Consider the following 18,535-nt stretch of genomic DNA (forward strand, 5'->3'; position numbering starts at 1 on the left):
TTCAAGAAAAGGTTGGATAAGTTCCTCCTGGAACAGAACATATGCAAGCAAAGCTAGACTCCAATAGGGCACTAGTCTTTGACCTAATGGCCGCCGCGTGAGCAGACTGCTGGGCACGATGGACCACTGGTCTGACCCAGCAGCGGTAAATCTTATGTTCTTCACTGAAGCTCATGCAAACCACTCAGAATTGACTCCTCAGTCATTAGCAGCGGTATAGAAATGCCTAGAAATAAACATGTAGGTAATGTGAGCATGTCTCAAAATTACAGTGGGATGCCTCTGTGCGCTGTGGTAAGTCATTGTTTTAGTGCTTACCACAGTGTTGCAAAAGAGCTCCAAGTGAACACCCAATAAAGAAAACTAATCAGATAACATCAGCGGTTCAAATGTTCATTGAATTTTATTCTATTTTAATTAAAAAATAACAAAACAAATCAATATCAGGTACAAATACGAACACTTTGAATGGTTATCCAGCTTTGTCCCTGGTGTGCCTCTTGGAGCTCAAACCATCCCGTCATTTAAAACAAAGAAAAAACCCAACAAATTAACAAAATTTGGCAGGAGCTGCAAAACAAGCTTCGCCAATTAAATTACAGTAAATATATTATACCTTTGAAAATGGCTTTCAGAGCAATAAATAAAAAGCTGAAGTCAACTTTTAAAAATCACCTTGGCATGACAAAAACAGAAAGAAAAAAAAAATTAAATAAAAAAATCACAATTCTAACAACAATGTGCAGTCAAGTTTTTTTTTTTTTTCTTCTAGGAATGATAACATGCCAGTCAGTCCCTATATAATATTTCCAGTTTGGCAATAAACAGTCAATCATTCATTCACATTTATTTTTACATAAAACACCAGGCCTGGGCAAAATCTAAGAGATAATGAAATACAAAATGTCACCCTCTCACTTCTTGGGAACAACTGCTTTTGTTCCAAATTTCCTTCATTTTAAAATTTGCTTTCCAGATAAAATGGTGAAAATAGAAATGGTAAAGTGTGGTCTTAGCGTACCTTTACAGGGGTCTTTCCAGCATGCTATGGCCATTTTTTTTTTTTTTTTTACCACAGCAGTAAAATGGCCAAACTTCCTATTTTCCTATTAATGGCCAAGTGCTAATTTTCCCCATTAGAATGTGAGCCCCTAATTGCACCTATTTTGTAGGCAGTAGGGATTCACAAGCTGAAGTCGCGCTAATCAGTGTTCAGCAAAACCGACGACGCTAATTTATTTGCATAAATGCATCCACTCTCCCCCAGACATACCCCCGCCTAAAAAAAAACCTGAAAAAAATATTTTAGCATGTGGTTTGTGCACGCACTTCCAAAAATTACCACATTTTAAGCATGCATTAAGGGCTGGCCACAGCTTTGTAAAAATCGTAAAAATCTTGCATGCCTTCGCTTCAATCAACTACGTGCTTCAATTAACCAGTTGCATATCACCACTTAGATGCGTAAGTTATCTAAGTGTTACTATGATGCCAATTGCATTAACTCCATCATTCTATAACCACAGCACCCAAATATAAGTGTTGTTTGTGTGTTAAGATGATAGAATCCTTACACTTCTACTAGTGAATGCTACATGGTGGTTAGACACTAAAGTCCAGATTCTATAAAAGACACCTAAAGTTATTCGCCTAGACTGGCACGCCTAGGTGATCTAGATGCCTAACTTAATAATTATTTAAAAAGCTTAGTTAGTGCCTATAATGAGTAATAATGAGCTCATAACTGGCAATAATTAAAAATAATTGGGTGGTAGACAATCAATAGGTACCTATGACTTTCAGGTAGGCGCCTACCAGAGAGTGGGTGAGGTTAGGAGTGGATCGTGAGTGGATCTTGGGCATGCTTTGCATCTAGATGCCTCAATTGGACTTAGACACTGGTATTTAGGCCAAAAAAACCCTGGCATAAAGAGGAGGTGCCTAAGATTTTGACACCTACCGACACCTAAGTCCAATTTAGATGGTGCTAGATACAATTCAATAAAGGGCACCTAGCTGAAGATTGAGAGGCACTATGCGATGGGTTCCTCAATGCCTTTGATTAGGCACGTTTCTAGAATCGGGGCCTAAGACGTGTTCTACAAACTGACGTGCCGAGTGCGCAACCGCAATGGGGCATACACCTGAGCGGAGCATGGGTAGGTCCCACACTTAGGGCGCATCTTATAGCATACTATAACTATGCACTAAAGAGCGTCATTGACGCACTCACATTTTCAGGTGCCTTTCGCAAGACATTAGTAATGTTGGCGCGCAAATGCAAACTTACGCTCTATTCTACAATGGAAACTGGGCACCTAGACGCAATGGTAGAGTTTGCAATCAGCGCCCTGCATTTTGGCACTCAAATCTGAGCGACCTTTGCAGACTTGTCCCCTGAGTGTTTATGAATATTGACCCAATGCATACAGATGCTACGATTTCCCCATTTACAATTTTGGATTTCAAGAGTTGCAGTCAATGTGACACCACTCGGTTTGCCCAGGCCTGTCCAATACGCAGTGCCACTCTTATCAGAGGCTTCCATTTAAGCAGTCCAAAATACCCAATCAAGTCCCTTACATAAGTAGGTTTATAATAATGAAAACATCTCTCTTTTTTCGATTTCTCTCTCTGTCAATTTCTCTCTGTCTATTCCTCCTTTGAACCCAGGCTCATCCATGGATAAACTCATCTTTTGCATTTGTTATGCATATGTTATTCTCAGCTATCCCACCATTATCCCTTTCTACCAACACCTAAAATTGGTTCTGTTAGAGCTAGTCTACCTCTACAAATACATATTCTAACTTCCTTGACTCTGTCCCTTCTCTACATGCTACAACTCTCTGCCTCTATCAACATTCAGAAACCAAACTAATTCTTACCTTTCCTATAATACAACCTTACTACATTCTAGAGACCATACCATTTGCTGACAGGGAAAAGTAACAAAAAGCTCCATCTTGTGATTAATGTACACTTGAAATCAAAAGTTTTAACGAGTCTGGATTTTGAAAGATATTTTGAAATGTAAAATTATGAATCCAAGATACCATTTGCATACGCATAGACACTTCTCTAGGTATCAGGACAGTTGCCTACAGATCAAAAAAATGCAATATATCAAGGGCAGGCATGGAAATACTTCAATAAAGTGCCTACCCACTGTCTCTCAAAGTTAAGGGGTCTACCTCTTGTTCATAACATTATTCGATCTATTTTAGATCATATTTTTAAAGCGTGAAGGCTGAAGAAGAGGGCAACAGGTAGTGAAAATAAAGGGAAACCTTGCATAACACAGAAAACACAAACAAAAGTTCATATCTACTAGATCTTTCAACTGTTCATTTTTACATAGTCAACTAATGTTTAGTCACGATTAGGACACATTTTAAAAACCCCAAAATTTGATATTCAAGTGAGATGCTTTGTACAAATATATGCACTGAGAGGAAAGGGAAAGTGGGTCCTGAGCAGGAACTCTGACGCTCATCTTTACACAGTTACCACTGTCGGCAATCGACAAACAACTCGTCAATCCATCATAAAAAGTATCGAGGACCATCCTCCTCCAAATGTCCCGATATCCCTCTACCTAGTTGAGGTTGCTACAGATTTCCAGAGCTTTCTTGTAGACCTGAGTCACGTCATCCATGTCTGTGAGAAGAGAAAAGCTACTATCTGCCAGTCGGTTTCGATAGCGCTTCAGGTTTTGAGGGCGGGGACATTTCTTAAGCCCTTCGAAATCTTGAAGTTGCAGGATGTTTTCTGCAGAGACACAGCTCCGTATCCTGTGCCTGGCTGGCCGGCTCTCTGCCAGTTCAAGCAGCTCAAATGAGTCGTTGGAGAGGACGCTGTCATCGCTGATTACACTGGAAGGGCGGCTGTAACTACGAGACAATCCTTCACCAGGCATGACTGTTCCTTCCATGGAATCCAGGACTTGTTCAGCAGGGTTGACCAAAGATGAGTCAATGCTGCTTGAGGAATACTTGCTATTATGTTTTAATATGCCCTTTCGCCTGTAAGAAAGGCTATGAGAAACAGTTCTGGATGTCTCTATGATGGCTTGGGAGATAGTGTTGCTTCCCGTTCCATCATTGTCCAACAGTTCTGAAGATTCACTTCGTTCTGGAGATGAGTAATATCCAGACTCTCGCTGTTGGGTTTTCTTTAAAATGCCTTTTTTAGGCATTGGGCTGGACTGTTTTGCACCAATTCTTCCCGGTACCTCTCTCTCTCCAGCACTTTTTACAGATGCACTAGTTCTACACAGTTCTTGCTCTGTCTTAAAGGTAGGGGGTAAGCCAGGATTTATCACACCTTCAATGAACCCTGCACTGTGAGATCGATGTTCGCTATTGCTCCTTTTTTTCAAGATGCTTTTGGGTCTCTTACAGATTGACTTAGAAGTATTTTCTTCTGCCCCTTCCTGGAGGCATTGTGCAATGTCATTTCCCTTTTTGGATTTTTTCAGAGACCTCTGCCGCTCTAGCATGACATCAGATCCAGTGGGCTTAGAGGGGCACTTACTCTTGTCAGAATCCATCTGCCGACTGCTCGAACGGTGGTGCCAATCAATGAATCGGGCCAGAAGCGGCGACTCCGAGTCTTTTAAGCTGTCACAGTCACAAACACTACACTTGTAGCTCCAGTTTACCCACCAGTGATTGGCTATATCTTCAATGGTTGCACGACGTTCAGGATTCACCATCAGCATCCACCTGATCAACCCACGAGCATCTGAAAGGCAAGGAGTTTCATTAAAAAGAGTCATGTAAAATAGTTATATTTTTTTTTCAAACTTGTACATATCAAGCTAATATATTCTGTGGCGCCAGTGTTTGGGCAAAGAAACCCTTGGCATAAATAGTGGGCACCTAAGGTTTTTGACGCCTACTGGCACCTATGTCCAAGTTAGGAGCCGCCAGGCGTGATTTAAGTTTCAAGTTTTAGTACATTAGATAAGAGTGTGAGCCTGCCAGGACAGATAGGGAAAAATGCTTGAGTACCTGAATGCAAACCACTTAGACTATAAGCGGTATATAAATGCTGAAATAAATAAATAAAATTTGATTTGATCGCTTATCAAATGTTTCTAAGCGAAATACAAGAAAAAATTTTTTTTTAAGAACATAAAAAGTCATACAATTTAAAAATTATTCACAATAAAAATATTTTAGACAGTATGAGTACGTATACTAACTGGTACATAAGGACAGCGGGGGTAGAACTATAATTTGTTTTAGAAAAGAGAGAGGTAACATATGGGAAGCAGAATAAGGATGGGGGAGGGAAAATGTAAAGAAGGAAATAGTAATAACTTTTTTTCGGAGGAGTTATAGGCTGAAGGCATCTTTAAACAGAAAGCTTTTCAGGGAACTTTTAAAACGGGTTAAGTTTTCCTCCTCACCCAAGCATGTTGGCATAGCGGTATAAAAGGCGCTTAAGTCAAGACTGACAAGCACTATGTACCTTATCCCTCGGCGCCTATGGTTTATAGAACTGGGACCTCTGTGCATAGTTAGTTACCTCCTATATGTTCACCCTAAATCTAGGTCGATTTTATTTTATTTTTTTTAGTTTAGACATTGCAAAATCTCACTGCATTACCTCATAAGCAATGTTTTGGCATGCACAATAAATTTTCAACGCGTGAGAGGACGTATCCTAATACTCTCAAACATCCATCGGGTTGGCAGGTTCTTGAATGGTTATGACATATCAACAGAAGGCTTTAGGATAGTGAGAATGAATCTGAAAATAAAACCAGTGAGAAAATCCTGACGTACAATGCCTCATTTGGTTTTCTTCATGCCGTAGAGGGTGTCTGTTTCATACGCACAGCACGCTACACACCTATCACGTCTAGAGAAGGGTATGCTTAACTGAAGGATAAATACAATGTGAGGATTAACTGAGAAGTATATACAGCGGCTGGACATAGCCAAAAGGAATTTCCCTCTGGTGAAACCCTGCCATTTCTTGGAAACCTTTCTTCCCTGGTCAAAACTACCAAGTAATCCTCTGTTACGCTGACTGTGAGCAATTATTTCGCTTACGCCACCAGGCTGGACCACAGAAATTCTTTGAGTCAGATACAAGCTACTTTCACCCTAGAAAACATATCTGTCTCACTGCCCTGTGTCAGTTTTCAGGCAGTCTGAGCAATTCCACTTGCGATCGCTAACAGACTCTGGGCTAGATTCACTAAGCAAACCGATCGTGTGTGCCGATCGGTTTGCGACCTGATTTTCCTCCAACCCAATTCACTAACCTCTGTGCCGATCCGATTCCGACCTGTGCATGCAAATGAGGGGAAACAGCATGCAAAGAGGGAAGGACGCGATTCACTAACAAAATTCAGGCACACCGACTGGGCTGGCCCATTCAAAAACAAGCGACTGTTGAGGACCAGTCACTTGTGCAAAAACCCTGCTCTCAGCCCCAATTCTCCTGCTCATACCGCCCTGCTCAGCCCCGACTCTCCTGCCTTTGCAGCCCCTATACTCTCCTGTTCTGCCTCTCTTCCCTGCAGCGCAAGCCCATGGTTTTAACCCGCTTTAAACCCACGGGATAAAACTATGGGCTCGCGAGTAAAAGTAAAGTAAAAAAATTAAAAAGCACAGACAGCAAACGCATGCGCAGACCATTTACAGGCAAAGAAGATGGTCTGCACATGCATCGGGATCACTCAGTAGTGATCCGTGTGGTCGGTTTGAGGGGGGGGGGCATTCCTCCAATCGCCCCCATTTGAATATTGTCCCGTCGTCAATTGGTCGGCCTGCCACGGTATCGGTCACAATCAGGCAGGTTAGTGCTGTCCCAGATCTTGTTGAAAAGACCGACTGAAGTCTCCCCAAGGCAATACAGTCTCACTATAAAAGTTGGATTTCAAAGAGGATCTTGGCAAGCATTGCACCCGAGCCAGAATTCATCTCAGCTGAGGTTTTGAAGGGGAGCAGAGGGAGGGGGAAAGACTCTTTGACCTTGTCGTTTCAAAGTGGCGGGTAACGCATGCCGAAAGCAACTGGGATAAGTCAGGCACTTTCAACTCTTTGTCATCGTTATGCATTATGCCAGCTCCTGTTTATACCTGACGGCTGTGTTGGTTCACGGTATTCTCCGCTGCTTATCTGCCTGATTAGGTTTTTATGATCAAAGCCATCAAAAGGCATCGTTCCGTAAACCAGAGTGTAGAGCAGTACACCAAGGGCCCAGCTGTCGACCTACGAGAAAGAGAGAGGGAGTGTAAGTGGCAATGGTAAGTCTGCTTCTGGAATTTGGTAACTTAACAAAAGCACGTTCAACAGGATACAAGTCAGAGGCGATGAGTGCTAGAAGGGCTGTCAACAGAACAAGTGCAGAAATCAGCAGCTTGATGGTCAAATGAAAACAAACCATGAAAGCAACACATTTATGAGTGTGAAGGGGTCGCCCTCCCTTGATAGTGTCACTAGAGATAAGAACCGCCAACTACTGCTGTAACAGAGGCACTTCCTAGATTGGAACACAGCAACGTAGTCGCCTCTTTCAATGGCAGGGACCGTTTCAAAATGCCATACGAGTTATGGTTGCATTCCAGAGGACAATACCGCTTTCACTGTTCACAGCATTCTGCTTCTAACCTGGGATAAAGCCGACACCTCTGGTCAACATGAAAGAGCATAGCAAGCCCATGAAAACAAAGCTGGCAGCCAAGAAAGTAAAGGCCGCTTGCCTTATCCTCCAGCCCACTCTATTTTACAAAGCTATTTCATGCTGCTGAGTATCAAAGAGACGGTTTAAACTGTTCCCACTAGTCTTGACAGAACTTAAGTGATTTTGGTCTTCTAGTGTTACAGTTCACCCTCTTTTTAGATTTCCATGCTGCTTAATGATGGAAGATTAAAGAGTAGAAAAGAAGCTGTCAGGTTTACTAGACAGTTAATCAGATTTATTTGGAGAGGGTGTAATCTAGCTTTTGTGATGTTATAAATCCAAAACCATGAATCTCTTTGTGTCTACACTTTCTAAATTAAATACATCAAGCAGAAGAAGCTTCAATCTTAACAAGGCACCTGCATTTATGAATATCAGTCATGAATGCGCTTATACCTAGTGGTGCAGTGAGAGTAGGAGGCGCCCCCCTCCCCCCCCGTGCTCTCCTCTCCACCCCCCTGCTCCTTCCTCACCCTCCCTTCCCCCCATACCTCATTAAATCTTTGCCAGGGCAAGCAACTTCTCCGGCCTGCGGCTCGTGCCAGCATTGGCTTTCCCTCTGATGTCACTTCCTGGCCTTGCAACCCGGAAGTGATTTCAGAGGGGAACCAGGCAGGCACGAGCAGCAGGCTTGAAAAATTGTTTGTACTGGCAAAGATTTAAAAAGGTATGGGGGTAGGAGGAAGGGAGGGTGTGAGTGTGACGTGGGGGGGGGGGCAGAGAGATGCCGGTGCTTCCACCAAGACTGCACCAGGGGCGGTCCGCCACCCCACCCCCTACCCATGGAAGTGCTATTGTGTAGCTACACATTTAACTTACATAAGGGCCGATATTCAGAGTGACTTAAGCAGACTAGAGAAGCTGTGGGCCTGCTTAAATTTTAAAAACATCATCAATATCTTCTGTCATATCAAGCAGCATTATGGGGTAAGGATCTGGATCATCTGATTAAGCTTTCTGATTCCTATGTGGAATTTAGGAGACATTTAAAGACCTATTTGTTCATGAAACACGTAAGCAGCTAACTGGCAAGGATATTTCTTGATCATTATAGTATTATTTCTAATTATTTGGCTATCTAACTTTTTCTCTTAATTGTAATTTTTTAATTTTTTTGTAAACCACATAGAACTTTACGGCCCTGTGGTATATAAATTGATTACTATTATTATTATTAAATCACCTATAATCACCCAACCGCTGACATTCAGCAGTAGCAAGCTAAGCAGTGCTGCTGAATATCATCTCTGACCAGTTCCTCAAAAGTGGGCCAGGTCAGGCAGTGGTGCTGTGGAGGAGCCAGGGCTTATGTAGGTGCTGGTGAAACTCAAAAGGTGTCCTAAATTCACCCACTCAGTCTATGTGGGGCCCAGTTGAATATCAGGCCTGCTTTTTCATTTATTTTTTTTCTCTAAAAGAAGCTCCTGGACCCTTGTACCTCTTTAAATCTTTGCCAACTCCAGCAACGTTTCAGGCCTGCTGCTCGCACCGGCCTGGCTCCCCTCTGAAATCACTTCCGGGTCGCGGGGCCAGGAAGTGATGTCAGAGGGAGCAGCCGGTGCGAGTAGCAGGCCATAGAAGCTGCTTGTACTGGCAAAGATTTAATGAGGTACAGGGGGGAAGGTAGGGCACGGGTGTGGCGATAGAGCATGGGGGGTAGAGAGTCCACGTAAATGAAGAGAAAAGTAAATCCATTATTATATAAAACTAAGGAAAAAAATCATCACAGAAACCAGTCACAACCTATCATTTAATTTGGCAAACTAAACCACATCTTCCCAACAGCTTCTCTATCTAATATTGTCAAATACTAAATATGTATTCTTTGAACTAGATCAGTTAGAAATAACTGCTTTTTAAATGGGCAGAAGATGAACTATTGAAAAACATTTAAAACTTGGCCCGACAAATGCGCGCAGGACAATTCACCCTGTCAAGTGCGTTCAGGACAATGGCGCCCCGTCAATTGCGCTAGTGTTAGGGTAAGGTTTAGATAAGGATTCCTCATCTAAACCTTACCCTAACACTAGATACCAACTGAGGGCTACTTTGTAACCATCAAAAAGACAAAAAGCGCCATTGTCCTGCGCGCACTTGTCAGTGCGCGCATCTAATGCCCCGTGCATTTAACGGGGCATGATTGTCCTGCGCGTATTTGCCGGACCACATTTTAAATGTTTTTCAATAGTTCATCTTCTGCCCAAATACCTAAGAGGCAATTTTCAGAACAGTGGCAGTTTATGTACTAATTTCTAGACTTTTGCGTCAGTTCACAAAAGGGAAAATACACACGTGGCTCTGTTTGAGAACTGCCTCGGGAAAAAGTACTCACAGAGATCTGAACCTGCTTTATCTGTGCCGATTTCTCCCTTCCCAACACTAAGGGCCTGTTTTACAAAGCCTGCGCGGCAACAGCCCCGAAGCCCTTTAAATCTCTATGGGCTTCGGGGGCGTTACCGCGCTGCAACCACTAGCGTGGCTTTGTAAAACAGGCCCTTAGTGTGGATTGGAAAATTCATTTTATTTATTGGGATCTATTAACAACCTTTATGAAAAAAAATTCAGCCAAGACAGTGTGCACTGCGGGTACACAGCTTGGCAAGAATCTTACACGTTTCTTAACAGCGTAACCGTATTTGTTTGATCTAATTTCTTAGAAGCCTTTCCAAAAGTAGCCTCAGGCAAATTACAATGAAACATAAGAAATGATAATTAAAATAAGTTTAAGAATGAAGCAGAGTTCCACAGTGTACTTTTTTTTATGTTTCTATGAGTTTTTTTTCTTCCTATGGATTATTTTTTTTTTTTTTTCATCTTCTAAAAACTACAGGAAATGAAACCTTAAGGCAAAACATGTGCCATTTCAGCACTGTGCCAGCAAATTGTCTCATGGGATCAGTGGCATGTGGTGAAGGTTTTCAGGGGATTCAGTGAATCCCTAGCTCTACAGCCCTGTTTTTTTATTTTTCCGTTTGCTTTATGGTTGATGCAGTTTGATTTATTGAGTAGGCAGCGTGCTCAACCAGTCAAACAAAAAGTTTTTTAAAAAGGCAGGGCTCTTGGGCTGGGGATTCTCCAAACCCCCTGCAGGCCCTAACACAGGCCACACTTTTTGGCTTGCGGGCTGCTTTTAAAATGACCAAGTCAAAATGATCTACCAACAATAAAATTTTAAAAAAACCACAAAACCAAAACACAAAGCACACTATACGCAGAGAAAATGTGAATCATCATTTATATTCTGGGGTTTTTTTCAAAGAGATCAAGGCAGATGATTCTATGCAATGTCACCTCAGTAACAACTATACAAAAATAGACAAATATGCCGCCTCCCTTTTTACTAAACTGCGATAGCGGTTTTTAGCGCAGGGAGCTGCGCTGAATGCCCTATGCTGCTCTCAACGCTCATAGGCTCCCTGTGCTAAAAACAGCTATTGCGGTTTAGTAAAAGGGGGCCAAAGTGCAAAATATAGACAGCAGATATAAATTCTCAAAACGGACACATTTTGATCACTAAATTAAAAATAAAATAATTTTTCCTACTTTGTTGTCTGGTGATTTCATGAGTTTCTTACTGTGCATCCAATATTTCTTCCCTTCTTTAAGCCCACCGTATGCTTCCAGACCTTATTCCCTCCGCCAACTTTTTCTTCCTCTCTCCCTTTCTCCCTGCCCCCTTCTTTCTGTCTTTCTCTCTCCATGCCCCCTTTCTTTCTTTCTGTTTCCCTTCTTTCTTGTCTCCCTGCTTCCTCTTCTTTCTGTCTCCATGCCTGCCCCCTTTCTTTCTTTCTCCCTGCCCTCCCCCAAGCCACTGCCACTGCCATCGGGGAACAGGCCCCCAAACCACCGCCGCCCCAAGCTCTCCCTGCTTCCTGACGCAGAAGCACTAGGCCGACCAACCTTTACCCCCGAGAGGAAGTTTCGGGCCAGCCAGGCAGTGATTGGCTGGCATGGAACTTCCTCTCCGACGTCAGAAATTAACGTCGGATGGGGAAGGCTGGTCGGCTCGGCGCTTCTGTATCGGGAAGCAGGTAGAACGTGAAGGCAACGCGATCGACTCGCATTGCCTTTGCGATCTACTGGTCGATCGCGATCGACCTTTTGGGCACCCTTGCCCTAACAGTACTGATCTGAATTTGATTGGCTGAGCAGCATCAGCCTGTTGCTTGCTCAACCAATCATATTCAGAGCAGTGCCCTTAGGGCCTTTAGGGGGGTGGGTGAATCCCCTGAAGCCTTGACCACATGCCACTGCATGGGATAATTTTGAATTTGTTTTCTGCCCTGCTTTTGTGCAAAACTTAAATCTGATCAGGAGTATGTAGATGTATACTCATGGCGTGCAACTAAGGCAGGCCTAAGCAGGCATCTAGAGCAGTGTTTTTCAACCTTTTTACACCATGGACCGGCAGTTGAAGAACACTGTGCTAAGTCGTGGGCCAGACCCCGCCCATCTCTACCCAATGTCCACCTCAGACCCTGCCCCCATAATAGTACTAATTGCACCTTGCACGTCCCGTGCCTCATCTGGAAGCCTTCCCTCTGACGTTGCAACGTCAGAGAGAAGGCTTCTGGTTCAGGCGCAGGATGCCCATAGAAGCCACTGCCTGTGGCTTTGTGCACTGAATCAGTTAGGAAGAGGGAGCTGGCTCGAAGATAACGCTGCATCGATCGCACCATGGACCGGCGGTTGAAGAACACTGTTTTGGGCCTGATGCACATGTTGGGTCATGTGGACCGGCAGGAAATTTCTGTGGACCGGCACTGGTCCATGGACCGGTGGTTGAAGAACACTGATCTAGAGAGTTGGGGCCCTCTAAAATGTGTTAATTCAATGGTTCCCAAAGCAGACTTTTACCTAGGTAAGGCCTAGATCAGACATGGGCAACTCCGGTCCTCGAGGGCCGAAATCCAATTGGGTTTTCAGGATTTCCCCAATGAACATGCATGAGATCTATTTGCATGCACTGCTTTTATTGTATGCTAACAGATTATATGCATATTCATTGGGGAAATCCTGAAAACCCAACTGGATTGCAGCCCTCGAGGAGGAACTTCGACACCCTGCCCTAGGGTTTACAGCTGCCAAAACTGACACTGCCCCTTCCCTCCTATGCATGCTCAATTCACTTGAAAACCCTGTGCATTCATGCACAGGGAATGCTAGTTGACCTGAGCGTGTGCGTGTGTGTGTGTGAGGGGTTGACTGCCTGGAAGATGTGTCTGCTTGGGACTCCAGAAAGGAGTCTTCAATTGGCGAGGCCCAGGGATCCCCTACGGCCAAGGCATTTATTTTTAATTTTCTGAGGGGTGAGGAGCACAGCTGAAATATGTGGGCCAGGCCCACCCAGGCCACCCAAAAACTGAGGCCTGGAAATGCTTCTGCCTCCAACTGGCAGAAGTCAGTGAGTAGTGCTTCATAGCTGTTGTTCTCTCTTCTTACAGTTTTTCCCTCAAGTCAGAACCATGTATTTATATTTTGATTAGGGACCCAATGTTAGGATTGCCATATTTTACTATAGTAAAATCTAGACCCTCTAGGCCCGCCCCCCAATTCCCCCCATCCCCGCTGTTATACCCCAGTCCCTCCCCCAATCCCACCCTAGCTCTGCCCCCTGCTGCCTGCTCTCGTTGGGCAGGAGAACACCTGCTTATGTGATGCAATGATGTCACGCAGGTGTGCGACGTCATCGCATGGCATCCACACATCCATGGATGACCTCCTGCCCGATGCAATTTCAAGGAAGCTTTTCAAAATCCAGACAAAGTGCCAGGTTTTGAAAAGCCGTCCAGACGCTCGGACATGTCCTCGAAAAGGAGGCCATTATTTGGGGAAATCCGGATGTGCTTCTTTAGATAGGGCCCTTCAATCCTATTCGGTGCGTAACTCAGAAAGAAAGAGCAGTGAGTTTATAAACTTCTCCTTGTGCTGTCCTTGACTTCTCACTTACCTCTGGACCACGATAGGGCCTTCCATTGACAATTTCAGGGGATGCGTAAAGTGGGCTGCCACAGAATGTCTGCAGAAACTTGTCTTTCTGATAGAGGTTGGAAAGGCCAAAGTCTGCAATCTGCCAAAAAAAGGAATACTTTCAGTTTTATGAATCGAAACAGTAAGATTCAGCTCTCCACAGGAGAAACAAGGAAAGACTAACAGCGAAGGTCAACCAAAATAAATTGATAAAATTTATTCCAAAACCCGACAAGGGCTGAAAAGGCTCGATACAGTCAATCTATTGTTTAATACACATCAAGAAAATTTAGGGTTTTTAGAGTACATGTCCAGGCGTCCAGAGAGCTTTTTAAAACCTGGCATTTGTCCGGGTTTTGAAAAGCTTCCAGCTCAGGACCGTGTCGGGAGGGTATCTGCAGCATGCAATGCGGTGACATCACCCGCATGTGTGCATGCTTGTGATGTTGAGTCACACCTGTGCAGTTGCCCTCCTGACGCGGCTCTGAGAACGAGAACAGGAATAGGTTGAGGGGGGCGGGGCGAAGCGGGGACAAAATGGGGCGAGATCTGGACAGAACAGGGTGGGCCTGGGGGCGGGGGCCATGGGCCCAGATTTTACAATAGCAAAATCTGGTAACCCTGAGAAAACACATACTTGTAAAGTACATAATTCCTGTAGCCAAACTTTAGTTAAGAAACCAGATAGGTAGCAACTGTTGAATAGAGCAGGATACAATTTTTTTAAAATAAATTTACACGTATGATAAAATGTACACAAAGACAGTGCAATAAATGGGAATATTTGTGCAGAGAAAATAGCAGATGTAAATGTGATACTTTCATGGGATAAACCTCTAAGAGACAGTATGTGGCAAACTTTCCATTTAACATACAATTTAGGCAACCTGCAGGTCAGACAACTTTTTAAGCGGCATATCAAATTTTAAATAAAACTTGGTTGGTCCTGCCATTAGACAGACTAGTTGTTTCCCTAGGGCGGCAGCAGGAAAGCAGCATCTCTCCTAAACTAAAATCTGGTAACTCTAGTTTAGGGGCTCTTTTCGAAAGAGACAAACGTCCAAAAAGTGACACAAAGCGATGGATGTTTTTGTTAGCAAAATGTCCAAATTGTTATATTCAAAACTCATTTTTAGATGGTTTTCTATGCAGTATGTCTAAATCTCAAGGGGGCATGTTGGGGGGTGGGTTTTGGATGGGACTAGGGCATGTTTATGATTTGGACATTTTTCTGAAATAACGGAACATTGTAGAAAATGTCCAGGGCCAACATCGGACGACTGAGGCTAGACCTGTTTCATTAACGAATAAGGGCTGACCAGATGACCACTGGAGGGATTAAGGCATGATTCTCCTTACTCCTCAGTGGTCACTGACTCCCTCTCACCCCCCAAAGATGTGAAATAAACAGTACATACCAGCATGTATGGCAGCTTAAAATGTTATGACCAGTCCTATTAGAGCAGTGGTCTCAAACTCAAACCCTTTGCAGGGCCACAGGTGGTCGAGGACAGTAGCGTGCTCGACTTCAAGAGTCGATGGGACAAACAGGTAGAAGTGCTACAGAGTTATGTTTAAACGGTAGATACTACAGGGAGGAAGGGTTCTGAGTAGGTAGACTTGTTGGGAGGGAGGGTTCTTGAGTGGGCAGACTTGTTGGGCCGTCGGCCCTTTTCTGACGTCATACTCTATGTTTCTATGGAGGGCCTCAGAAAAAATAGCTATTGTCTTATTAAAGAAATGACAATTTTGCATGAGGTAAAACTCTTTATAGTTTATAAATCTTTCCTTTTGGCTGTCTTGATAATAATATTGTAATTTATAGCTAAAGAGACACATGATCAAGAAACTGTTTTATTTTACTTTTGTGATTATATGATAAACATATCGAGGGCCTCAAAATAGTACCTGGCGGGCTGTATGTGGGCCCCGGGCCGCGAGTTTGAGACCACTATATTAGAGCAACAAACAGATCCCTGGAGTAGCCTAGCAGTCGGGGCAATGGACTTATATTCTGCTTTAACTAGGGTTACCATATTTTGTGCATCAAAACGCCAGACACATGGCTCCTCCCTGTTCTGCCTCCGGCCCCGCCCCATTGTGCCCCGACCCCACCCTGTTCTGCCTCCAGCCCCACCCCCACGAACCCTCCTCTCTTCCCGAACAAGGTCCGGTCGCGTCTGTAAGGCCTGGAGCATGCGCACGGAGGGGGGGCGACGTCATCCGCGCATGCTCAGAGGCCCTGCAGATGTGGCCGGAGCTCATCGGGACTTTCCAAACTGCTGGGTTTTAAAAAAGACCCTCCGGACAGTCCTCCAAAAAGAGGACAAGTCCAGGTTTTTTCGGTCGTCTGGTAACCCTAACTAATACACTTGTGGTGGAATGTGTGAGCCCTCCAAAACTCACCAAAACCTACTGGCACCTGCAGGCATAAGGCCTATTGTGCTGTAGAGGAGGTTCTATTAGGTTGTGTGTGAATTTTGGAGGGCTTCCCATACAAAGTAAGGGGGTAATGGTAAGATGTCTACCTTGGAACTTTTAGATAGAGCCAGTCCACTGAAGTGGACCACGTCCTACCAAAACTATGGAACTTTTTACCCCGGCACATCAGAGCGCTGGAAAGCACGACGGACTTTAGGAAAGCCGTTAAAACCTCTCTCTTCCAATGTACCAACTACAGCCCTCCTACCCACTGACGTGGACAGTGGCGTAGTCAGGGGAGTGCGGATGGAGGTGGTCCGCCCCAGGCAGGTCTTCCTAAGGGCGCGGCACCCCTCCTCCTCTCTGCCCCCTGCAACTCCTCTCATAGCCGCGTGTGCCCCTATCTTTTTTTTACTTCCACGGTACGAGGTCGCTGCCCGCTGACGTTACTTCCGGGACCCGCGCCTCAGAAGCGATGTGAAAAGGCGAGCCAACACTAACATGGGCCTGCTAACATGAGTTCAAAGAAGCGTGGGATGAACACAGAGGATCTAGAATCAGAAAATAATATTAATTGTGAACTAAGGCCAGTACTGGGCAGACTTGCACGGTCTGTGTCTGTATATGGCCGTTTGGTGGAGGATGGGCTGGGGAGGGCTTCAATGGCTGGGAGGGTGTAGATGGGCTGCAGTAGGTTTTGACGGAGATTTCGGCAGTTGGAACCCAAGCACAGTACCAGGTAGAGCTTTGGATTCTTGCCCAGAAATAGCTAAGAAGAAAAAATTAAAAAATTTAAATTGAATCAGGTTGGGCAGACTGGATGGACCATTCGGGTCTTTATCTGCCGTCATCTACTATGTTACTACGTATGTTACTGCTGCTCACACCGGAGAAGTTAAAAAGGTACGGGGAAAGGGAAGGGGGGAGGGGCACCACTGCCCCTTGCGCCGCTCATTCTTGTGGACTAAGGAAATAGCCACACTCTCGTCCCACATGAGCCCACGGATGACTCTGCAGCCCATAAGCCTCGGCCTACAGCTAAGTCGAAGCCACCTGAAATTTTGAACTACATCCCCCAAATTGTTCCCTCAGCACGCGTCACATTACTTCCCCAGCATGTAACCGTACCCCCTCCAGTATGTTTAATGCTTTGCATGTTTACTTGTAACCCATTCTGATCTTTCTGGGAGGATGGGATATGACACTAAATAGATAAATCTTCTCTACTGGATTTTTTGGGCAATTTCCCCCAAAACGCCTAAAATCAGATTTAGATGTCATGTTGAAAATGCCCTTGCACATCAAATATTAACAGTGAATGACTATTGCTGCAGCCATAATTGTAAAACTGCTTTTAGCGGCTCTGGATGTACCACGAAGGTCTTTTTATCTGTCATCATTTATTTCAGTATCTCACTATGCTTGTGGCCCTCTTCCTTCCGTCCCCCTAACACAGGGATCGCAAAGTACCTCCTTGAGGGCCGCAATCCAGTCGGATTTTCAGGATTTCCCCAATGAATATGCATTGAAAGCAGTGCATGCACATAGATCTCATGCAGATTCATTGGGGAAATCCTGAAAGCCTGACTGGATTGCGGCCCTCAAGGAGTTCCTGGGTGTGTGGGTTTGTTTGTTTGATTTTTTGGAGAGGGGGGGGATCATGAAAATGCATGAGTATGGGGGCCTTTGTTTAAAGCAGTGTCCAGCAAACTTTCTTGAGCCGCAGCACACTAAAGGCAGTGGTCGTGGCTCGAGGCACCTGGAAGTGCGCATGACATCATGCATAACATCATCATGTCGATGTCCGCATGTGTGTGAAGGCCCTTCAGGTGGACGCCAGTGGGGGGTGCCAGAAGGGAAGAGGGCCAGAGAGAAGGATAGGTGCTAGCACCCACCAATTGCCTACAGGACGTGCCTCTCACCACAAGAGGCATGTCCTGTAGGCAGTCAGCTGGCGCCAGCACCTCTCCTCCTCCCCAGTGTACCACGGCACACCTGAAATCTCAGGAGGCACACAGTTTTAAATACACTGGTTTAAAAGGTACCTTACTGGCAGAGTCTCCTTTCAACTTTGGCCTGAGTCTCAGAAGAGGTAGGGCAAGAACTGTGGTGGCAGAGCTATGGGAGAGGAGGAAAGGAAAATGAGAGGAGAGGTCATTATAAAAGAGGATGTTAGTCACTTGTGGGAGGGGAGAGAGGAAGGTAGGGAGCAGAAGGAATGCTGGCCACTTGGGGGGAGAGATTGAGAGGGGAAGGGAGAATGCTGGACTATAAAAAGATCAGGGAGGAAAAAGGAAATGCTGTACACAGGGATGGGAGGTTGGGAAGGTGAGAAAAGATGCTGAATGGGGGCAGTGTAGGTCATGGAAAAGGGGATGCTAGCCACCTTGAGGGGGAGGAGGGTAGGGAGCAGAAAGAGGGATACTGGAAATTGGGGGGA

The 18,535-nt window shown here is 44.7% G+C and overlaps 1 protein-coding gene across 1 annotated transcript in view; it reads right to left on the minus strand.

Moving 5' to 3' along the window:
- Positions 1–379: 379 nt before the first annotated feature.
- NUAK1 (NUAK family kinase 1) overlaps positions 380–18,535 on the minus strand; it is a 120,697-nt gene continuing 102,541 nt past the window's right edge. The window contains exons 5-7 of the mRNA XM_033952671.1: positions 13,655–13,774; positions 7,100–7,232; positions 380–4,746 (exon numbers count right to left, since the gene is read on the minus strand). Coding sequence (XP_033808562.1) covers positions 3,599–4,746; positions 7,100–7,232; positions 13,655–13,774 — 1,401 coding nt within the window. The 3' untranslated portion in view covers positions 380–3,598. The remainder of the gene's footprint in view (positions 4,747–7,099; positions 7,233–13,654; positions 13,775–18,535) is intronic.

This window comes from Geotrypetes seraphini, chromosome 7 (assembly GCF_902459505.1).
Source record: "Geotrypetes seraphini chromosome 7, aGeoSer1.1, whole genome shotgun sequence".
NCBI lineage: Eukaryota > Metazoa > Chordata > Amphibia > Gymnophiona > Dermophiidae > Geotrypetes > Geotrypetes seraphini.